At 37.3% G+C, this 23,177-nt stretch overlaps 1 protein-coding gene and 2 long non-coding RNA genes across 3 annotated transcripts; 1 reads left to right on the top strand and 2 right to left on the bottom strand.

Annotated features, from left to right (window-relative positions):
• The first annotated feature begins 766 nt into the window (after positions 1 to 766).
• LOC145232904 (intelectin-1-like) lies at positions 767 to 2,573 on the top strand. Its single transcript, XM_080097577.1, has 3 exons — positions 767 to 854; positions 940 to 1,550; positions 1,848 to 2,573. The coding sequence occupies exons 1-3, from the start codon at positions 779 to 781 to the stop codon at positions 2,079 to 2,081; spliced, it is 921 nt and encodes a 306-aa protein (XP_079953703.1). The 5' UTR covers positions 767 to 778; the 3' UTR covers positions 2,082 to 2,573.
• Positions 2,574 to 6,062: 3,489 nt separating this feature from the next.
• LOC145232942 (uncharacterized) lies at positions 6,063 to 7,709 on the bottom strand. Its single transcript, XR_013860973.1, has 3 exons — positions 7,655 to 7,709; positions 7,124 to 7,190; positions 6,063 to 6,760 (listed from the first exon to the last, which is right to left on the bottom strand). It is a non-coding gene; the product is annotated as an uncharacterized LOC145232942 (long non-coding RNA).
• An 855-nt stretch (positions 7,710 to 8,564) lies between these two features.
• Positions 8,565 to 15,355, bottom strand: LOC145233502 (uncharacterized). The gene is made up of 5 exons (XR_013861132.1): positions 15,197 to 15,355; positions 14,857 to 14,943; positions 9,118 to 13,790; positions 8,950 to 9,050; positions 8,565 to 8,579 (listed from the first exon to the last, which is right to left on the bottom strand). It is a non-coding gene; the product is annotated as an uncharacterized LOC145233502 (long non-coding RNA).
• Between the last annotated feature and the right edge of the window lie 7,822 nt (positions 15,356 to 23,177).

Raw genomic sequence — 23,177 nt, forward strand, 5'->3', positions numbered from 1 at the left:
TGTCGAATATAATCATGTATATATTGATTACAGTCTCAGGTAAAGTCTTCAAACTACAACTTAATTTCGGATTCTATTTGCTTCAATGATTTGGTTTTTAAACACAAACTAATAACACTAAAAACCTCAAATAGCGAGGTAGAGTTCCTAACACAAGAACTCACTCTAGGCAGGTTGGCTAATTCCGGTAGATGACGCACGCAAAATATTTTTTGAATGCAGTTTGTGTAAAAATACAATAGATGGGCAGGAACTTGGCTGAATGGTCGCGCCTGACCCATACACAGACATATAAAATTCGTCCGAATTCGTCCCGGAAAGTGTCAAAAACAAACAAACAATAAAATCAAGCTTACTGTAAATTTAAATAACTTCGTTTTTCACGCCCTCTATCGGTAATTTGCAAACGTTATCTAGTGTGAGTTCTTGTGTTAGTAGCTCTACCACGTAAAGACGGTCACGGTACAAACACACCTACCAACGGTTTGACAAAAACAATGCACTTGAAACGTAGGTGTGCGGCTGCGATAAAGTACCTTTAAACATTGCGGTATTTAAACATCACTACCGATAGCTGAAACTTAGAAAAATATTACCAAATTTCCAAGTACTGTGGAAATTGTACATGAACGTGACAAATCGATATCAGTTATGTTCAAAGTCTCTGCCACAAAGACGTACTGTGCTTGCTAAACCTTACTATTCGTTAGGTGTGAACAAAATTACTTTTATGTCATAGGTTTTTGTGTGTGTTAATTGAAATTATAAAAGAAACTATATGTGTTCAGGAGAAACAAAAATGTTCAAGCTTCTCAAGTGCTGTATCTTGCTGTCAGCAAGTTTCTCTATCTCATGTAAGTACAAGAAACACGAGTTTTAACATTACCAAATGAGATAACATAACCATATTAAGTTCGACAAAGAAATTTTTCTGCACAGGCGGCATGCAGTCTTGTGAAGAAATGAAGGGAAAATTTTTTCGGAGTGGTGTGTACAATCTAAACACAACAGATGGAGTCGAGTACCAAACCTACTGCGACATGATCACCAACGGTGGAGGATGGACTCTGGTTGCCTCAATACATGAAAACAACGTTCACGATAACGGAAGATGCACAGTAGGAGATAAGTGGTCCAGTGAGCAAGGGAACAACGAATCTACAAAACATGGTGATGGAAATTGGGAGAATCTGAAAATATTTGGCAACGTTGCATCTGCAACCAGTGACGACTTCAAAAGCTTGGCTTATTTTTCCATCGATGACGCCAAGGACATTATGATCTGGCAAGTACCAAATAATACCCCATTGTCGATGTGGAGAAGCAACTCGTATCTTCGATATAGAACCTATACTCAATTCCTTGCTGACCTGGGCGGCAATCTTCAACGTATGTATCAAAGCTACTATCCAATAAGACAAGGCGTTTATAACCCTGGAAGCGACAACGGACCAAGTTATCAAGTCACATACGATGAAGGATCGCCCGCTGATACTCTTTCCCACTTCGGACCAACCACACAACCCTATTTAACAGCAGGATATATACAGGTATCAATTAGTGATACCCCGCAGTCGGCGGAATGTGCCGTTTTGGAAATGTTTCGATTCTGTCCGTACTTTTAATATATCTATACAACGACAACGTCGCATTCTCTTGAAAACATCTATTGCAACCGGTCGATTAGGTTTTACAAATGCGGTTTAGCCGCGAAACCCGTTTATTTGGATATTTTTTCAACCAACGTTATTAAGACGCTTATAGTGATTTAGGCTAATCATCCAGCTCCAAAAATATAAAATTTTGCATCATTTAGTCAAATAACAACTTTCTTGATTTTGTTTCAGTTCCGAACCGTCAACTCAGCGCAAAATATTAATGCCATCTGCCCTGGAGTTAAAGTCGACCCAGCAGCTGTCACATACTATCAACAAGCATGTATTGGTGGAAGCGCGTTCTGGGGCAACTATTTTAACTGTGGAGATTTTAGTGGGATGGCAGCAGGAGGTTACGGCACGGGCTCAGGAACCAGTGTCGACAAAACGTTGATCGAATCAACTTTCCTGATCTTTTATCGTTAACAAATAACGTGTACCTATATGTGCATAAGGAGTGATTTCCAAGGTTCCCAATAAAACAAATTCTGTAATCGAAACTACGAATGTGTGCTGATCATATATGAAAACATACGTAATCAGAACGTAAAATGTTGATAAGAATATTCAAGATCAGCTTCTCGGCTTTTAGAAACTCGTTATTCATATTTTGAACTGGAGTTTCGCCTGCAAAAGTGTGCCTGGAGACATGGAGGTGACATATTTGCGTGGCCACAATAACCAACATATGACGTCAAATAAACGTCATCACTAGGCACAATGATAGCCTAATATTTGTGCCAGTAGTGCTTTTTTAGCAGTAGAGAGTTTTTGCATACTTGAATCGAACAATATAGAGCGCGATGAACAACGGCAAATACAGCAGTAACTATAGTTATGTCTACTGCATGAATACAGTACAGGATCAATTTTGCGGGAGCGCCTGTTTTCATCCAAAACAACGAGTTATGTGCACGATATGTGCAGTGTAGTATGATTTCTATGTACGAAAGAGTAAAAAGCCTTAGGGTTATCAGACGTCCGCAATTTTCCGAAAATTGCGGGCAAAATCTTTGTCCGGAAATAAAAAAAATCTAAATGTCATAAATTTTAGTGTCTGGTAGCCTAACCTAGAGAGGTTCTTACAATTCTTAGCTTAAAGGTTTACGATTAATTGTCGCCTGTGCAGTTTTGGATGCACATAACAGCCAACATACATCCGAAACATCTGATCAGTTTGAATTAATGGTTGTTTGGTTATTTTTTGGTGGGCATTTAAAGCTAACAACACTTCACAGTGAGGCGACAAACAATTTATGATGTCACCAACAAAATAACCCATTATTACGACAAAGATAGTATTATGCAACAGTTTAAGGCTTTGGAAAATTAAAAAATAGTAAACGAAGCGAAAGTAAGAAGTAGATGCTCTTGCTGCAAAAACATGCAACCTGAAATAATTTTCAAGAGGCCAAATCTTGGGTCGCAACTCATACTTAACAGTGCACTAATGACTGCAGTTATAATCCAACTGTTAAAAGTTTTAATAGTGTTTGGGTTCTGCGAGTTGGACTTTGTCAAGAAGCCACCACACCACGTCAAGGTGCCAACCCATGCGGTGGGTCTCATCTAACTCAGTAGAGAGACCCTCGTCCGGCGCAGAACTACAACCGTGACGAGGAAGACAGACTGGTGTGAGGGCATACGAAAGGAATAAGTCCACGTATGCCCCCAGACAAACATACCTCCGAGTTATATTGATCCTTTGTATGAGTAAATTCGCCCATTTTTACCCTGAAAGAAATATAAAGCGGATGTTAATAAAGATGTTTGCAAAAGTGAAGTGGAAAATGGCATAAAAATGCTTACCTTATTATTTCACTTTTGCCATCCTTTGGGCGTTTTTTTATTCATCTCATTATAATCACTGTAAAACAAAGGACAATGGTTATAAAAGATGAAAAACTTGCAACACTTAATATGCAACTATAAAAAGACTTACCTTAAAAAACAATCGACCACAATGTTCAGGGTGTTGTCATTCTATTTTTATTGGTGATTTCCTGCAAACAAAATCTGCGTTACAATTTTTGCAACAAGTTATACGACATTGCATTATTTTAAATAACACTTACCTAAATTTGTAACTAAAACCATACATTTCTCATTTACTGTGTTTATTTTTACTTTTTCTGCTTTATTGGTATTTCTGACCTGAAAGAAATAAAGATCAGGTTATTTTAGTAAGAAACACAACAACTGGAAAACTGCGAGACTTTACCTGATAATATTTTGAGGCCAAACTGCCAATGTAAAGCATTTTTTATTCCATATTACACCTGTAACAATAAAAACAAGTTGATATGAGATATAAACAACTAAATTTTATTCCGCTTCTTTCGTGATAAACCTGGAAAACAAAAACAAGAGCGTTAGATTTGGTTATTGGTATTCTAAATAGTCTTTGTGGCTCTTCATTGGCTGACTTGTTCCATTTTCATAACAGATTCTAAAAGCAGTTCAAATTCTGTTGCTATGACCCTGTACGTCTGAATGCTAGCTTTTGACAATGGCGGCCCGACTAGCCTGACTGCCTTAACCACGAAGCAGCTCGCAGTTTTCAATAAACTAAACTGTTTTAGTTTTCGCAGCGCCGAATTAAGAGAGAATATAAACCCATATACATCACATTCACATTAATAATAATTTAAGTGGTTAGTATTAAATAACTTTTTACCATTAATGGAAGGAAGAGTTAATGCATACTTTGCGACGCGTCTTTTAACAACAAACAAAAGCTAAAAAGATTTTAATTAACATGCAAACATATTAAAAGTAGCTATAGGTTCTAATGCTTGGTAGTGTATTAAACCACCTTGATTTGGTTCTTTTTTTAAGTAGTATATTAAACTACTTTCTGGTTCAAAATCCAAAATCCAAGTAGTATATTAAACTACTTATGTAAGTCAGTATTTTAAACTGTGCATAAATTGGAATTGCTGCCAAAAACTGGAATCCTGTAGAAACAAGAGGTGGTTATTTTTTTGTTACATTTTATGTTTACCAGATTAAGTTGCCACTAGGGTTAGTCGTGGTCAACTAAACGGAATGTTGTCCCAAAAATCACCACCAAATTTTAGTTGTGGTGTCAAAAAAACAATATTATTTACCCACAAAGTTGCCACTAGGGTTAGTCGTGGTCAACTAAACGGAATGTTGTCCCAAAAATCACCACCAAATTTTAGTTGTGGTGTCAAAAAAACAATATTATTTACCCACAAAGTTGCCACTAGGGTTAGTCGTGGTCAACTAAACGGAATGTTGTCCCAAAAATCACCACCAAATTTTAGTTGTGGTGTCAAAAAAACAATATTATTTACCCACAAAGTTGCCACTAGGGTTAGTCGTGGTCAACTAAACGGAATTTTGTCCCAAAAATCACCACCAAATTTTAGTTGTGGTGTCAAAAAACAAATAGTTTTTATCCCTAAAAGCTGCCACTAGGGGTTAGTCGTGGTCAACCATAAAAAAAATTCATCTCAAAAGTCACCAACAAAATTTAGCTGTGGTCAATGAAACAATATCAGTTCCCCCAAAAAGCCCCATAAGCAATTGAACTAGTTTAGAACATAGTTCAATTATGTTTATGTTATACTAATGGCCACTTGTGTTTTCTTAATGGATAAATTGGCCTTCGTTCATCTGGTACACGATTGGTTGAACTCCTATCGAATCGTACATGATTGGTTGAACTCCTATCGAATCGTACACGATTGGTTGTTCATCTTCTTCAGTGCAATTTGCACCACGCGTTATTTAAGCCTAACTCACAAACATTCCCACACAAACATACTTGTGGAACCGCCATCGTCCTGCGCGCCCCTATAATGCCGCCGCAACTAGATCACAAACAAAAACAAGAACAAGAAAAAACAACTTCTGAGCTCGCTAGCTATCTGACAGGCCTTGTAACAGCAGTTAGCCTATGAAAGTAAAATGTGAGGCCGCCGCGCCTGGCAGTGTAAACTTCACCAAAAGCAAAGTTATGAAACAAACAGAGCTTTAAAGCGGGTTTACAAGGCCGAGTCAACATGAATGCGAGATTTGAGTAGGTATGGTAAGAAAAGTTAAAAGTAATAATAAAAAAAATGAAAAACCGGATAGTACTGAAAACCTGTGGAAAAAATAACGAACCGAACCTGAAATAAATGGTAATTAATACCTGTGGAAAAAAAACACGCATTTTTGCAGTCCAGTCTTTGTCACAGCATGTACAGAAGAGTGTGTGTATCTGCATGACATCGCAACCCAGCCACAGTCCAGGGTCTTCTTATGGAAGAATAAACTGAGAGTGGGTCGTTCAGCCAATACAGATGCACGGCACTGAAGGAGCAGTGCGACACCAAGCGACAATTCCCTACATTACAATGCGCTCTAGCTTATGACAATAAGGGAAGACCACGAGAATGCCACGTATAAAGGCGTAAAACAGATAGAAATAAGACACTGCCACAAACAATAACAACATCATCATCTTCAAAGACGGATAGAAAAAGTCATCATCAAAGACGGACCCTCCCGAATTCAGACAGTTTTAGGGGGGGAATTGAAAACAGCCTTAAGGTATTTTTAGCCGGCGTGCTCGCGAACCTTTCCTCTCCACTCTCCAACCGGCCCATTCGTCCGACGGATAGCGAAGTTTACTAGGAACGCCTGCACCGGTACCCGTCTCCGGTGGAATTTGACCCAAGCGGGCCTGGGTGGGTGACGGCGACGTGTTCTAGCCTTAGGTTTTAACGCTAAATATTAACGAGCCGCGCCTAACTAAACCCATAACTGAGGGGAAATGCGGCGCACGAACCCATAAAAGCCCCAGCCTAACTATTCTAACCCTAGTTATCGGTGCTACAACTACATAAACCTAATTGCGACTTAATTTGTAGCACCAAAAAAACAAAAACAATTGGGCCTCCAATTCGCTGGACCAAACAATGGCGAATGGGAGGCCACGGCGCAAGTTAGCATAGAGTTATGGGCCAAGGTGGAAATCTCGCATTCAGTGTTGACTATAACGCAGCAGTCTCTTATAAATAACTGACAGCCCGTAATTTTTGAAGTTGAATATAGGGTATGAGCTTCAGGGAGGAGTGCTGGTTCTGAAGAGTCTGAAACATAGAAAATAAGTTAAGAAATTAAGTACCATGTCCCAAACACATTTGTGTTATGGCATATGTCCTGTGCATCCCTTTAGTCGATATCCAAATCTAATTCTCCCTTACATTATACGATTATACGAAAAACTTTCTTATTCTTAGCACATATATGGCAAATGTAGCAATAACACATAGCACAGACAACCAGTAATAGATTCATATTGTGACACAAATTCCCCCCCTATAAATTACAAAATTCCCCCCTGGTTGGGAACTAGTGTGGTATGCAGATATTTTACTGAATTGGCCAAACAAATAATTTTAAAGTCGTAATTGCAGTTGGTAGAAGACGGTGGCTCAAAAAATGTCCCTTACCTTGGGTTGTCGACAAGTTTACGTGGATGGCAAGGTTGAATCCAAACAGCAACGAAATCCGAATCGCCTGTGCAAAAGATATCTCAGTTATTACCAAATACGCCACAAGGCTAATGAATAGAATGGAGATCGGGCTCGGGTTTCTTAAAGTAAACGGGCTCGATTTGGGCCTGACATTACACTTTGTGTCAGCATTTAAAAAAATAAATTTAGCAAGCTAAGTAGCCAGATGCTGGACATGACCGAATGTCAAACATCCCTAAAACGCCCTGTTTCTTTTCTGGGGCTTAAATGTATACGCCTGGCAATCAAACTTTCGGGCCTAAACGGACTTCCCAAAAACGATTCGGGTTAGGCCGGGTTTCGGGCTTGTACTTTCGAGTTCGGGCCGGGTTTCGGGCTTTTACTTTCGGATTCGGGTCGGGTTTGGGCTCCAGTTTCAGACCCGTTTACAACTCTGGAGAGGGAATTCTTGATTTCGGATTCGGGTCGGGTTTGGGATTCTTTACTCATAACGTAAAATAAACTTACGTTTAGCTTTCAGCAGCTTTGCACAGATGAAAAATGAGCCAAGTTACGTTATGTAGCGTGCATTTGTCCAATCTTTTCACCACAGAAACCTGAAAAAATATATTAGTTGAAGATATTTGTGAAATTACTTATTTCTGTTGTCGTGGTTACAGTTATTACATGGATCAGACCATTTAACCATGCACTGGCAAAAATATCTCGGGGTTTGTAAGCTTTTTTTAACGGTGTTTGAACCCAGTGAGCCCCTGGAGTACAAATCCCGGTCTAATTGTATTGCCTGGTACCATTCGGCCGACAATTTTGCGTAACGTATGCTCAAAACTTTTTACTTGCACCACGTGTTGGTTTTGAATATTATTTTTCATTTTCCTTTGCAAAAACTTTAATTTTGAAACCCCTCCCTAAATTCAGGCTCGTGCATAGACAAAGTATACTGCCCACGAATTTCATGAAAGTTAATATTACAAAAACTTTTCTTTAAATTGTTTAAGTTTGGACAGATAGAGAATAATAACACATAATAACACATGTTTGCTATGTGCTGTACTTGTTTATTAACTATGTTCTTTCTATTTGAATAAGTGTTGAACTTGAATTGTGATTAAATATAAGGGTTTCTGTTGGTCCAAAGAAAAGACTGTTTAACACTAACATCTCCTTGCCACTGTATATTCAGCTACTGCGCAGATATTTTGGCGTATAATTGTTTATCTATTCTTTAGTGCCCCTACATTATTGCAAACGCCTGCAAGGAAGCGCTAGCGCCCACTTTTAAGAACCATTGGTTTAATACAAATTAATAATCCTCAAACCTGTTTGTAACTGCTGATTCGCACGAAGGGTTTTAACGCGAAAACGGATTCAAGTTGGTGTTTTTCACTTTCATGGGGCTCCCTCTGGTGACAGAAATATCTAGACTTCTCATCTAGTAATAGAAAATGTAGTTCTATTTTGAAACTTAGTTACAGTCAAAACTATAAATTGCAGAATTAATTATGTCAAAGTGCAATATTACGCATTGAAAAAACCTGCAGTCAGATATACAGTAAACACAAGGGTACACTAATAATGCATACTTCATAGGGGGGTTAGAAAATCGGAAAAATACTTTGCAAACCGCTTGTCTTATGTGTTTTGGGTTGTTAGCTTATAAACTTACGAAACGAAATAATGTTAAAAGTTATTGGTTTCTATGCTTTAAATGCGTCAAGTACTTAAAAGTATTGCTGCAGGTGCAAACACATACAAGGCAAAAACTACAGGGAAACATAAAACACCATAGAAACAAAACTCACCAGTCGAAAATTCGTTAAATCGGATGAGCCCACCCACCCGAACGAACGTTGACACGTTCCCATAGCGACGGTTGTTGGCGTCACCGTTGTTGTGCATCAATCTGCAAGGCATAATAAAATTAAGTAAAAATTATGTTTAAGGTTGGTTTCTGCGAAACGCATACTTACTTTTTAGTTTAATGCACCGTCGCTGGAGTAAATCGAGCCATTTTGCAAACAACACAAAAATGTAAAACAACATTGGCTCATTTCATTTATCGTCAGCATTCGCTGCGCATTTAAAATTATTGCCAGCCGTCGCTGGAGTAAAGAGCCATTTTGCAAACAGCACAAAAACGTAAAATAAGATTGGCTCATTTCATTTATCGTCAGCATTCGCTGCGTTTTCAAAATTATTGCCAGCCGTCGCTGGAGTAAAGAGCCATTTTGCAAACAGCACAAAAATGTAAAACAAGATTGGCTCGTTTCATTTATCGTCAGCATTCGCTGCGCATTTAAAATTATTTCCAGCCGTCGCTGGAGTAAAGAGCCATTTTGCAAACAGCACAAAAATGTAAAACAAGATTGGCTCATTTCATTTATCGTCAGCATTCGCTGCGCATTTAAAATTATTGCCAGCCGTCGCTGGAGTAAAGAGCCATTTTGCAAACAGCACAAAAGCGTAAAATCAGATTGGCTCATTTCATTTATCGTCAGCATTCGCTGCGTATTTAAAATTATTTCCAGCCGTCGCTGGAGTAAAAAGAGCCATTTTGCAAACAACACAAAAATGTAAAACAACATTGGCTCATTTCATTTATCGTCAGCATTCGCTGCGTATTAGAGTTATTGCCAGCCGTCGCTGGAGTAAAAAGAGCCATTTTGCAAACAGCACAAAAATGTAAAATAAGATTGGCTGATTTCATTTATCGTCAGCATTCGCTGCGCATTTAAAATTATTGCCAGCCGTCGCTGGAGTAAAGAGCCATTTTGCAAACAGCACAAAAACGTAAAACAACATTGGCTCATTTCATTTATCGTCAGCATTCGCTGCGTATTTAAAATTATTTCCAGCCGTCGCTGGAGTAAAAAGAGCCATTTTGCAAACAACACAAAAATGTAAAACAACATTGGCTCACTTCATTTATCGTCAGCATTCGCTGCGTATTAGAGTTATTGCCAGCCGTCGCTGGAGTAAAAAGAGCCATTTTGCAAACAGCACAAAAATGTAAAACAACATTGGCTCACTTCATTTATCGACAGCATTCGCTGCGTATTAGAGTTATTGCCAGCCGTCGCTGGAGTAAAAAGAGCCATTTTGCAAACAGCACAAAAATGTAAAACAAGATTGGCTCACTTCATTTATCGACAGCATTCGCTGCGTATTAGAGTTATTGCCAGCCGTCGCTGGAGTAAAAAGAGTCTTTTTGCAAACAGCACAAAAATGTAAAACAAGATTGGCTCACTTCATTTATCGACAGCATTCGCTGCGTATTAGAGTTATTGCCAGCCGTCGCTGGAGTAAAAAGAGCCATTTTGCAAACAGCACAAAAATGTAAAACAAGATTGGCTCACTTCATTTATCGACAGCATTCGCTGCGTATTAGAGTTATTGCCAGCCGTCGCTGGAGTAAAAAGAGCCATTTTGCAAACAGCACAAAAATGTAAAACAAGATTGGCTCGTTTCATTTATCGTCAGCATTCGCTGCGTATTAGAGTTATTGCCAGCCGTCGCTGGAGTAAAGAGCCATTTTGCAAACAGCACAAAAATGTAAAATAAGGTTGGCTCATTTCATTTATCGTCAGCATTCGCTGCGTATTTAAAATTATTGCCAGCCGTCGCTGGAGTAAAGAGCCATTTTGCAAACAGCACAAAAATGTAAAATAAGATTGGCTCATTCATTTATCGTCAGCATTCGCTGCGTATTTAAAATTATTGTCAGCCGTCGCTGGAGTAAAGAGCCATTTTGCAAACAGCACAAAAATGTAAAACAAGATTGGCTCATTTCATTTATCGTCAGCATTCGCTGCGTTTTCAAAATTATTTCCAGCCGTCGCTGGAGTAAAGAGCCATTTTGCAAACAGCACAAAAATGTAAAACAAGATTGGCTCATTTCATTTATCGTCAGCATTCGCTGCGCATTTAAAATTATTGCCAGCCGTCGCTGGAGTAAAGAGCCATTTTGCAAACAGCACAAAAGCGTAAAATCAGATTGGCTCATTTCATTTATCGTCAGCATTCGCTGCGTATTTAAAATTATTTCCAGCCGTCGCTGGAGTAAAAAGAGCCATTTTGCAAACAACACAAAAATGTAAAACAACATTGGCTCATTTCATTTATCGTCAGCATTCGCTGCGTATTAGAGTTATTGCCAGCCGTCGCTGGAGTAAAAAGAGCCATTTTGCAAACAGCACAAAAATGTAAAATAAGATTGGCTGATTTCATTTATCGTCAGCATTCGCTGCGCATTTAAAATTATTGCCAGCCGTCGCTGGAGTAAAGAGCCATTTTGCAAACAGCACAAAAACGTAAAACAACATTGGCTCATTTCATTTATCGTCAGCATTCGCTGCGTATTTAAAATTATTTCCAGCCGTCGCTGGAGTAAAAAGAGCCATTTTGCAAACAACACAAAAATGTAAAACAACATTGGCTCACTTCATTTATCGTCAGCATTCGCTGCGTATTAGAGTTATTGCCAGCCGTCGCTGGAGTAAAAAGAGCCATTTTGCAAACAGCACAAAAATGTAAAACAACATTGGCTCACTTCATTTATCGACAGCATTCGCTGCGTATTAGAGTTATTGCCAGCCGTCGCTGGAGTAAAAAGAGCCATTTTGCAAACAGCACAAAAATGTAAAACAAGATTGGCTCGTTTCATTTATCGTCAGCATTCGCTGCGTATTAGAGTTATTGCCAGCCGTCGCTGGAGTAAAGAGCCATTTTGCAAACAGCACAAAAATGTAAAACAAGATTGGCTCACTTCATTTATCGACAGCATTCGCTGCGTATTAGAGTTATTGCCAGCCGTCGCTGGAGTAAAAAGAGCCATTTTGCAAACAGCACAAAAATGTAAAACAAGATTGGCTCGTTTCATTTATCGTCAGCATTCGCTGCGTATTAGAGTTATTGCCAGCCGTCGCTGGAGTAAAGAGCCATTTTGCAAACAGCACAAAAATGTAAAACAAGATTGGCTCACTTCATTTATCGACAGCATTCGCTGCGTATTAGAGTTATTGCCAGCCGTCGCTGGAGTAAAAAGAGCCATTTTGCAAACAGCACAAAAATGTAAAACAAGATTGGCTCGTTTCATTTATCGTCAGCATTCGCTGCGTATTAGAGTTATTGCCAGCCGTCGCTGGAGTAAAGAGCCATTTTGCAAACAGCACAAAAATGTAAAATAAGGTTGGCTCATTTCATTTATCGTCAGCATTCGCTGCGTATTTAAAATTATTGCCAGCCGTCGCTGGAGTAAAGAGCCATTTTGCAAACAGCACAAAAATGTAAAATAAGATTGGCTCATTCATTTATCGTCAGCATTCGCTGCGTATTTAAAATTATTGTCAGCCGTCGCTGGAGTAAAGAGCCATTTTGCAAACAGCACAAAAATGTAAAATAAGATTGGCTCATTTCATTTATCGACAACATTCGCTGCGTTGTTAGAATTATTGCCAGCCGTCGCTGGAGTAAAAAGCCATTTTGCAAACAGCACAAAAATGTAAAATAAGGTTGGCTCATTTCATTTATCGACAACATTCGCTGCGTTGTTAGAATTATTGCCAGCCGTCGCTGGAGTAAAAAGCCATTTTGCAAACAACACAAAAATGTGTACCAAGATTGCCTTATTTCATTTATCGTCAGCATTCGCTGTTATTTGAGGATTATTGCCAGCCGTCGCTGGAGTAAAAAGAGCCATTTTGTACACAACAGAAGATTGGCTCGTTCAGTTATCGTACATATCGAACGGTAGGTGGACACACCCCATTGGACATTTCATATTATCTCCGAAAACTGCGAAACACATCCGTAAAAACTGTTTTACATCACCACGTTTCGCAACAACTGTACTGAAGTGACTCATTTTTTCGTATTCACCATACACAACATTGTACAAATTCTCAACGACTTTAACTGGATTCTAAACCGTCACATTTTGCCTTCGTGGTAAACGTATAGTCTAAAGTCTCACCAATACTCTTACCCTAAATCCGCAAAATAATACAAAAAAATAAACGCAGGACCGTGCACAAGCCCTCAAAGAAAAATGCGAAAAATTAACGTAAATTAGAAGCAAGAAAAAAATTCGCCGCGTAAAAGCATGCTGTGTTCAAGTATTGGTGAAACAAAGGCTCCAAGTTTTCCATTTAAACAATGCGTAATGGTTTTGGAACTTTGTCAAAGCCGAATTGGAGTTGTACAGCATTGTATGTGATAAACCCGAAAAGTAGAGTACAAAACAGCATAGTTGAGGCAAACGCAATTTTGCAAACAGTTATTGTAAATGTGCAAAGCAGTAAATAGATTTCGCACAATCTGACCGAATGTGGATGTCCAAACAACGATCACAAAATCGAAAAAGCTTAAAACACCGTATTACAGTAAATAACAATGAACTTCAAATAAGTGTTTTTTTACATATTTCAAGTGTTTTTTTTTTTCAAGTCCAAAGAAATTTTCCAGCAAGTTTATTACAGGAATGTCCTTAAAAAGGTTTGCGAAAATGCAATTCGTTTGTCCGTATGTGTATAACGTTTCTTCAATGTCTTGATGGTCCTGCAATGCTTTTTTGATATAAGTTGGTGCTCTTTTCGGGATAAGATGCTTTGCGTTTACGCATGGGATGTTTCCATTTTGTTTCCATCTGTAATGCATTAGAAAGTGCTATGGTAAATTTATTGAAATATTAACAATTTATCGGTAAATTACATGCTGTGCGACAAGTAAATTCGTCAAAGGAAGACGGAATGTATACGAATAAATCGTAATTTCGGTTTCAAAGTTAAATGTTGTTGCCATTATTAACACGGAATAAAAGTTAATAGTATACCAACAGAAATAACCCCATTAGCGCTGTCAATATTGCCAAACTATACTTTAGCCTTCTGAAATTGGTCTTAAACGACTTTTTGTCTTACTACTGCCGTTTAATAGCAAGCGCACAGTTGCTACATGGTCTACTATGCTTTGTTTTGAAACCAAAGCATGTAAACAAGCCACACAAAGCGTAACAACGTATATAGTGACGTCATAAACATTTAGGAATGTATCGATAAACGGATATATTTTAGGCAAAAAAGGCACAAACTTTGTGCTTCTATGCACTATTAAATGAAATATTACGAAATTATCTGATTTCTTTAAGACGTGATGCATAATAAAACATGAACACACTTTTTATCAAAGTAGAAAAGGTCGTACATCACTGACCAACAGCAAGTTGCTGTGTGCAATTTCAATCAAACCACTCAAACTTTATGGCGAGTTTCTAGAGGCAAAAAGCGCCTCACGCACAAAACGCGCCCGCTTCTGAAACAACGTGCAGGTGTAACTGCCCTGTGATAAACTAGACATGCGAGCTATAATATTGAAAATTGTTAACAGCTGTACACATGACATGTTATATTAAGTTATCCATATACAATTAGGGTGTTTTTTTAAGTAATTGAAACCAAACGTAAATTCTTCATCAATGTTTTGTTATTTACATTTTAGAATACACAAATGTGTCCATATGCTTTAGAATTAAAACACTAGCCAAAATTGTGACCAAATGTCTTACTCATAAAACGTTAAGCTACAACTTATAACACCATTGCCGGTAATACCGTTTGCCTTATTTACCTGAAACTTAAGTATCTCTGAAGTACGTGCACCAAAATATTTATTCTTTAAACTTTTTAACTGCCACAAAATTCATTTAAACCTACCTTTAGCTTTCAAGCAGTTATCGGATGATTTTTTCCCCGCCCGCTTCCACATTTAGGAAATTGCTTTTTAGTTTTTCACAATTACACCTAAAATATAAAAAGTAAACAAAAAGCCAACCTATAATTTATCATTTACATTTCTATAACGGTGTTCCTTTGCAAACTTATCTGCTGGTAACTGGCGTAATGATGCTTTTATTACATAACAAGAGTAATTTAGCTATTTTACCAGCAACTAGTGAACCGACCGAATAACAATGGCTTTATTATTTACAAACAATTGACAAAACAATCGATTACTTCTAAATAATCAAGTTCATAACACGTGGCACAAACTTACCTTATAACAGGGGAATTAAATTTGGATGTTTTGATGATATTTAAAGATTACTTAGCCATGCCGCCATTTTGCTCTCGTTCAGTATTTCATCTTGTGAAGAAGAGACTTGCGCAGATCACGTGATTAAGAAAACAAACGTGTTGTCTATAGAAATCATTATCGACAGTTTCAACATAAACTTTATGCTGGTGTTTTATGTGATTATTTAAAGTTATAACTGTGTTTCAGCAACTACTCATGCTGTAAACTACGGTAGCTAAACATGTTTCAGTCTGTTGGTAACTGCTGCCTTCTTGTATGTTCAGCGATCTAAACTGAAACTTAAAATAATGTAATATAAGTGGGAACGTTAATTTAAGTCAGAGGGTCAACTTAAAGGTCATGGTTAGATTTATTTCCATTGCTTGCAACAAACTGTATCCAATGAATATAGTGTATTTATCAGGCATATGTCAATACTTTTCTATTGCTCAACAGATAATTGAAATAACATTCCGAGGTTTGGAGGTCTCATTCTAGACGTCTTCATCAGGGTGATGACACACTGCCCTACACAATCGTTCTAAAAACACTATTACCAGTGGTGGAATTCAAATTTCTTGTCAGCCGGTTCCATCACAAAAGTCTTATTTTTCAGCCGGTTCTGTTACAAAAAGTCATCTTATCATTGACAGTCCCCAGTAATGCTAACCGGTTCGCTGATCTCATAAAATTTCGTGAGACGGTTCTATAGAACTCCACCACTGCTTATAACACTTCTGCTCTTGTTTCAGGTTTTGTACAGGTGTAATGAAGGTTGTTGGCCAAAGGGTGCACCTTGAATGCTCACAGTATTCCCAAGTATGCACAGGATGCTTATGAACTTAAATAAACACATAAAATAATCGGAAATGCTGGTGCCAACATAACAAAAACGAAATATATAAAAAAGCATTATTGCTTATGCTATGATGTTATGTTGTTCTTGTTAAAAGTTTGCTTAGATGACCCTTTCCATGTAGACGTTTAGTTTTGACTTACAGCACGTTTTGGCAAACTTTCAGTTAATTAGCATATAAGTCTGTACTTCGAAAACGCAAGTTTCAGTATTCAAGATGAAAATAATGTGTGTGTTTCTGGCATAAAAAGTGATACTGAATAAATGCACAGCGAAAAAATAATATATTCTACTATCGCCACAACAAAAATTAAGTGGGGGTTACAAACTTATATTTGTGTAATTGTGACCAGACTCTTTTCACTTTATTTGTCTTTCATAGAAAAAAGCACAAATTCAATTTGTTGGAAATTTGCTTTGTAATATGCACTTGAATACATTTGAGAAATCGTAAAGCAACGACAAATCATCAATCAATTGTGTCTAACATACCTAATGCAAAAAATGTGGAAATGAATTAGTAGGGTAATTTGTTTGTGTAAGGATTTTCAAATTTGTCATCACATTTCAGAATATTGAAATAATTTGTTGTTTGACCACAAAAAACACAATAATCACGCAACAAAATACGGATTCGGACAATACAAAGCTTTTTGCATAGCAGCAGCGTTACATGGAACTGGATATACACCGGCTTGTGTCCTGTTATATATAAAGCTGCCCGCTGTATGCATACAAGCTCCAGCGATTGAGTCAAACGGCCCACACCGTAAGCGTGCTGGATTATCAAAGTCAATACATTCGCAGGTGAATTTCACCAACCACGTCCATTCTCCTTTGCACTCAAACGTATGATTACCATAGTGGATCTGGTAACAAAATGTTTTATGCAGTTGTTATGGGGAGGAATTTACTTCAATTTTCGCATGTGGCTTGTAGTTTTGACACTCTAGCTCTGGGAATAAAACCTGTACAGCTGGTAAAAGAGCCAATTTTAAATGATCTTTGTATGGTTAAGAGTCTACGAAGTGTGTATTGTGGTGGAATGAAAACGAATTTACTTCAAATTGAACATGTGACTTGTAATTGTTGACTCTAGCTCTGGGAATAAAACCTGTACAGCTGATAAAAGGACCCAATTTTAAATGATCTTTGTATGGGTAAGAATCTACTATGTGGTGTGTTGGGGTGGAATAAAAACGTTTTGGATTGTTAAGTGAGGAATTCGTCTATAAAGGTTGGAAACCAGTGGTTCCTGGGTTCGAACCCCGTGAACGACAAAGGGCAATTTTTAGTTCTCGGACTGTCGCCTGATTGTCGAAAAATACAAAAAAAAACACTGGTTTAATGTATATACAACAGTTTGTATAGGAAAACATCGTAAAAATGATACCGTTTTGAAAACGTCTCGAACTGCTGTTGACTTCAACTCTAACTTTGTTCCAATCGATGGTATGTTGACATTGCGGCCCGGAATCGCATACAGGACATTGGCAAGATGGAATCGGAGATGACCAACGACGAGAAAATTGGCAAACAGCGTTTGATTTACCCTAACATTTACAATTAAGTGAAAATCAGGTTGACTTTATTTCGCTTGGTGAAAGTATACATACCGACACAAACGCACTTAAGCAATCACAAAGCCATAGCTGCTCAACGTTAAGGCATTATAGAGTACAAATTATTGTAGGGCACAATTGGTGGATTATGACTAGCGCCACAGCTTTACTGTTTAACTAAAGCTTTAATCTCTGAGAGGCATTTCTTTAATGGAAATCAGCTGAGCCTAAAACTTGTAATAGAAAACAAAAACGATTTTATATAGTCGGTATGGAAACTGACCTTCAAAAGAAATCCTGGTTTGCAACTGAATTCACAGCTAGAGAAGAAACGGTTTTGAGATGTGCATTGCTGTATTCTGTTGTCGTCTGGTGAAATAGCTGGACAAGCTAACAAAGCAAAAAAAACACAGTTTGAACAAGAGGTGTATGGAAAAGACTCGTAATAAACATGTTTTTTTATGATACCTAATATTGCAAAAGGTGTTAAATTTTGCACGAACGCTAGTTTAGACTCACAAGTTTTTGGTAAACGTATTTTTGAAGTAAAACAAGTGGCGTAGCATAACCAATCCGCCATACAGTTCGTGTACGCGGTTAAGATAAAAACATTGGAAGCAGAAAATCGGGTGTAATTTTGTTGTATATGTGACTTTTATATTTTTCTGCCACTGAAGCTAAAGTTTAAAGCAGCTTGAGAAGTTTTAACCCGTTCGGCACCATTTCTGACAATCACTTTTAGATTGACTTACTTGAAAAGATGTAAACAAGCACACAGCCATCCTAACAATAACTATTGTCACGAATAAGAGTACCCGCCGAACGACCCTGTATTTTTCCGATTCTGCAAAGCAACCGCGATGTATTAGGTTAATCAGCATAAAATTTAGAGAAATCGCAATGCAGTATTTTAGAGAAATAGCTACGCCAAATTTGGGCCTAAATATTTGCCTGCTTACAACCATGTTAAAAGACGCGACTTTTCGCGATGTTCAATTAAGAGACCAAATCAATTTTCTGTTACTCTTTACAAAAATGCAGCCGTAATTGTTTATTCTACTCCATGGTACATTTAAATAAGTAAAAAAATTCACTATAAAAATCGCTTCTTTATATTTTACCTTTGGTTTGCGAATTTCCATCGTTTGTTTGTAAGGCAGTTGTCAGGTTGGACAATATTGACGAAAGTTCACTGGTGCCTGGTGACCACAAAACAACTGAACTATCAAAATTCTCTGGCAGTTCGCTTGGCGTCTCAGCTAAAACAATATGCTTCGGAAATGTTTGATCATCATCTGAAAGACCTTGATTAGAAAATCAGAAGTTAGTTCAAATTCTGTCCAAAAGTAATAAGTAATGAAATCTCTGCGCTTAAACAAATTCGGCCAGAGAAACGAAGTTATTAGCCTTCTGACTATGGAACACTATATACGGATCTGTTGACAAGTTTAATAATGGAAATAACGGCCCGAATAGACGGAAAAAGCGACATGCTTTATTTTTCAAACGTTTCTTTATTTCACGTGACTAAAGTGGATTTAAACGGGTGTAACTGATGTGGCCTTCGTATCACTGATAATGGCAAAAGCATTTGGCGAAACGTTGGAAATAAAGCATGTCGCATTTTACGTCTATTTGGGCCGTTATTTTCTTCATTAAACCTTCTGACAAGTTTGTAGTTTATATATATACAATGAAAACTGCAAAATTCCAAGCAACCACAATCTTTCATATGAAAACCTCAAGTTGTCTTGAGATCAACTAGTAAAAAACACGAAATTTTGTAGTTTTTTAGTAGGCCTATTGAAGAATAAATAAAACTAACTTAGAATGTCAAAACCAAGTTTTACCTGCAACCTAAATTTAACCATACCTTGATTCATATTTTTGACAAGCAGAGGTTTAGTTTCATCAATTAAGGAATCACCCCTTGAACGACTGCTGCGCTTGAAAGCGGCTCGCATCGCATAAACATCGTCCAAATCGTCAATTGACTCAGGAATAGAAGTTTCTAGAATATCTTTCGGCAGCAAAGATTGTCTGCTATTCTTTCCTTGACTACGCAGGATCTTGGAGCAACCTGCCTTTTGCTTGGTGGATGATCTTAAAGCTTTTTTGCGGAAAGTTTTATCGGCTATTTGGATACTTTTTGTACTTCCACTGCTTATTTCATACATTTTTCGTTCCTTGAAATAATAACTGACTGATAAGCTCAGGTTTTTAAAACAAGGAAGGTATAATGGTTTTGTTTATTGTTTGCTACACTTGTCTTAGGTAGCCCAAAGGCACTTGACTTTCTTTTGACATCTTTGAGGTTTGCTTTCGTTTTGTGTTGCACAGCATAAACGTCTTTCCAAAAATATGCTATTTCGTGACAAAAGTATTTTGCAAACTCTAAGCAACCTTACAGGTACCAACGTAAAGAATGCAAACGAGTTGCCAAAGGGAAGTATTGGGCCTTCTGAGTTGTCTTAGGCGAAATGTAGCAGCCACTAAACGAAACCTTATTTCCTTGAAAAAGCCCAAACTTATTCAGTCAGTTCTTACTTCAAGAAAAATGGCATAAAATAAAAAATATCCAAATAGCGGATAATCTTCTGGGCTGCCTTAGGCCAAATGTAGCGGCGATAAAACGAAATTGAGATTATTGTAAAAAAAAACTTACACCTGTTTTTTATTTATTTTTTGAATATATTCTTGTTGTGCCAAAACCTCCTTTGATAAAATTTATGCAACCTTTTAACATCACAAAAATGCAGATATGATCTTGAACATTCACAAACACAATAAAGTGAAAATAATGTGACGGCATAATTTGCAAACCAAAACGCGGCATAATAATTCAAATTTGTGCACCAAAGGTTTTCGCTTCAAATGGTAAGAAACTAAAAGTGTTAACTTAAAACTTGTTTTAATATTGCAATTTAACAGAGGCACTATCCGACTTTAAATATAATGGTGGAAAGACCACAAACCCTTGGCGGTTACGCCAAAAAACGCCTTACCAGTTTCAGTTTGGAAAGGCTACGTCGGGGCCCGGCCAGCTGTGAAGAAGGGGTTGGGCTGCGCTTATGAAAGTACAGTACAGTGGAATAAAAAAAAAGATGGCGGTACAATAATGGGTAAGCTGTAGACAGTGTATCCTGTTTGGACCTATAAGGTCTGAAGTTAAAATATAAATATATTGGGATAAATCTAGTTTCAATGAAGAAGCTCCAGGTTTTGACAGCCTGGCTTACAGTTACAAACAACAATACATGTTTCAAAAAAATTGTCACAAAGTGGAAATGGAACTTATTGCACTGTCGGGTTGTAGAATTGGTGCGATCTGACGGCATAATATAGCCAGTATACTTTAATCATCTGTTATAATTGGGCAAATGACTCAGATCGACTGCTTTTTTGGTGTCCTTGCTGTTTACGATTTTACACAAATTTGATGAATCAATTGACAATGCAAATTAAATTTACTTGATTTATAAAAATACATGTCATGGGCTGCAATTCAATGACTTTTTCATGACTTCGGCATTGCATGGTGGTGCGTAGACCCCGGCTTTCACCATTTTGTTGACGAGATTAGCTAAGGTGTGTATACAGGATCCCGATAAAGATTGAAAATTATTGCATTTTATGGATTTGCGTGTAGGCAAATCATAACATTCACATCTCCATCTAAACTCCCAATTTAATTGTCCTACACATTGAAGTGATCGATTGCCGTAATGAATCTGCAATAAAAGAGCAACTTGATCAAAAATGCATCATTTTAAAGGTTGTTTTCGTGGACTCGGCTTAAGCACACATAACTATCTTGCCTCAAAATATTATGTTGTGAAAATTGTTGTAAACTGAGAACAACAGCTAAACACAAAACGTAACTTACATGTAGAGCATATATTTTTAAACGGAGGTAAATTTATTTAGAAAGGTTGTATTTGACATGCGTTGTGGTTAAATATAAGTAACTTCATTTGCCTTACAAGATAAAATTCAAAAATATTCAGAACTGCTGCTTAAGTAAAACGCACACCAATAAGTTATTGTTAATAATTTAATGACAGTGTAAATAAAGTAAAATCCTAATCAGTTTTTCATCCTATATTCTTTTATCCGACACTTCTGCAACCGATTATATAAATAAAAGAGAAAGGGGTTCTGCTGAAGCGAAATAAAGAGTTTATATCTCATATCTTCTGTTTGCTTGCTACCTTTAGAGGTAGAGCTACTAACCTAAGGAACCAAGTCACAAACGTTTGCTAAATTCCTATAGATAGCGTAAAGAGCTCATCTATTTTAGGGTTAAGGAACTGAGAAAGTTTTAATGCTAGTTTTATCATAAAACTTCACTCCAACCGTAATATCCTAAACCGCCAGCATTTTCATGATAATATTTGGTCGTTAATAATTATCGCTTTATTGGACTGCATGTCAGTTCTTACCGTTTTGTATATGCCAGGTAAAGTTTTTGAAACAGCTCCTTCAAGTTTGATCCAGTCTGTAGAATACTCGCATTGAGGTCCAGTGTAACAAGGTGGACATTCGCAAACGGGAATCGGTTCCGACCAATGACGATCGATTCCGCATTTTACGTTCGGTGTTCCCTAAAAGTTAAAATTGAAAAGAAAGATTTTACGATATATTAGCAATTTCAATTTTTTTCAATTCAATGTTTTATTTGTCACGCTTTGAAATTTAAACAATTGCATAACCAAAATATAACGAACGTAGTAGAAGCGCGACCGGCTCAATGAGAGCCAAACATTGGCCATCGAGTCACTTGACCCGTAGCAATTCAATTCATTTGTCTTGAATTCGATATTTTTGTCTATAATATTAATATAATCTAGAATATCTATGTCTGGTAACAACGTTACTTTTAATATTAGTATCAACATGCCTATATGCCCGGTAACAACATTATAGTTAACATCAGCGTGTTACCGGTATGGAAAACTTGACATTTTAAACATTATGCTGATACTATGCTGACAATGTTCATTTTGACGAAACTCTTAGAAAACCATTAAATGATAAAATTCAATTAAAAGCCTTCACTATTAATGTATGCATAACATATTAGCCTATTTGTACAGAGTCTACAGAAGGAAGGAACTTTGTGTAAACAACACTAACCTTTAACACAAAACCAGGTTTGCAAGTGAAGGAGCAACTGGAAAGAAAATGATATTTAGAAGAACAGTCTTGATTTCTGTTTGTTGTTTGTGTTGGCGCTGGACAAGCTGTACGTTTTGGAAATTGAATATTATTAAAAACCGAAATTTAACGTCAATTTGTTTGTTGATTTAATACTAACTTGAAAAGATGTAAAATATGCCGCATGCCATAATGACAGCCACAAGAAGAAGAGCTACCAGACAAAGGATTTGGGTCATCTTCTTCAATCCAACCGTTTCTACAAAATACACAACGTAGCAAAAACGGTTTGTCGTTTAAACATTTTTGTTTTACGTTATTTGAACTAAAATATATAAAGCCGCTGTCAACAGCTATAGTTAAAAAATACAAATAATCATTTAAA

This window comes from Phallusia mammillata, chromosome 6 (assembly GCF_965637545.1).
Source record: "Phallusia mammillata chromosome 6, kaPhaMamm4.hap1.1, whole genome shotgun sequence".
Lineage (NCBI taxonomy): Eukaryota > Metazoa > Chordata > Ascidiacea > Phlebobranchia > Ascidiidae > Phallusia > Phallusia mammillata.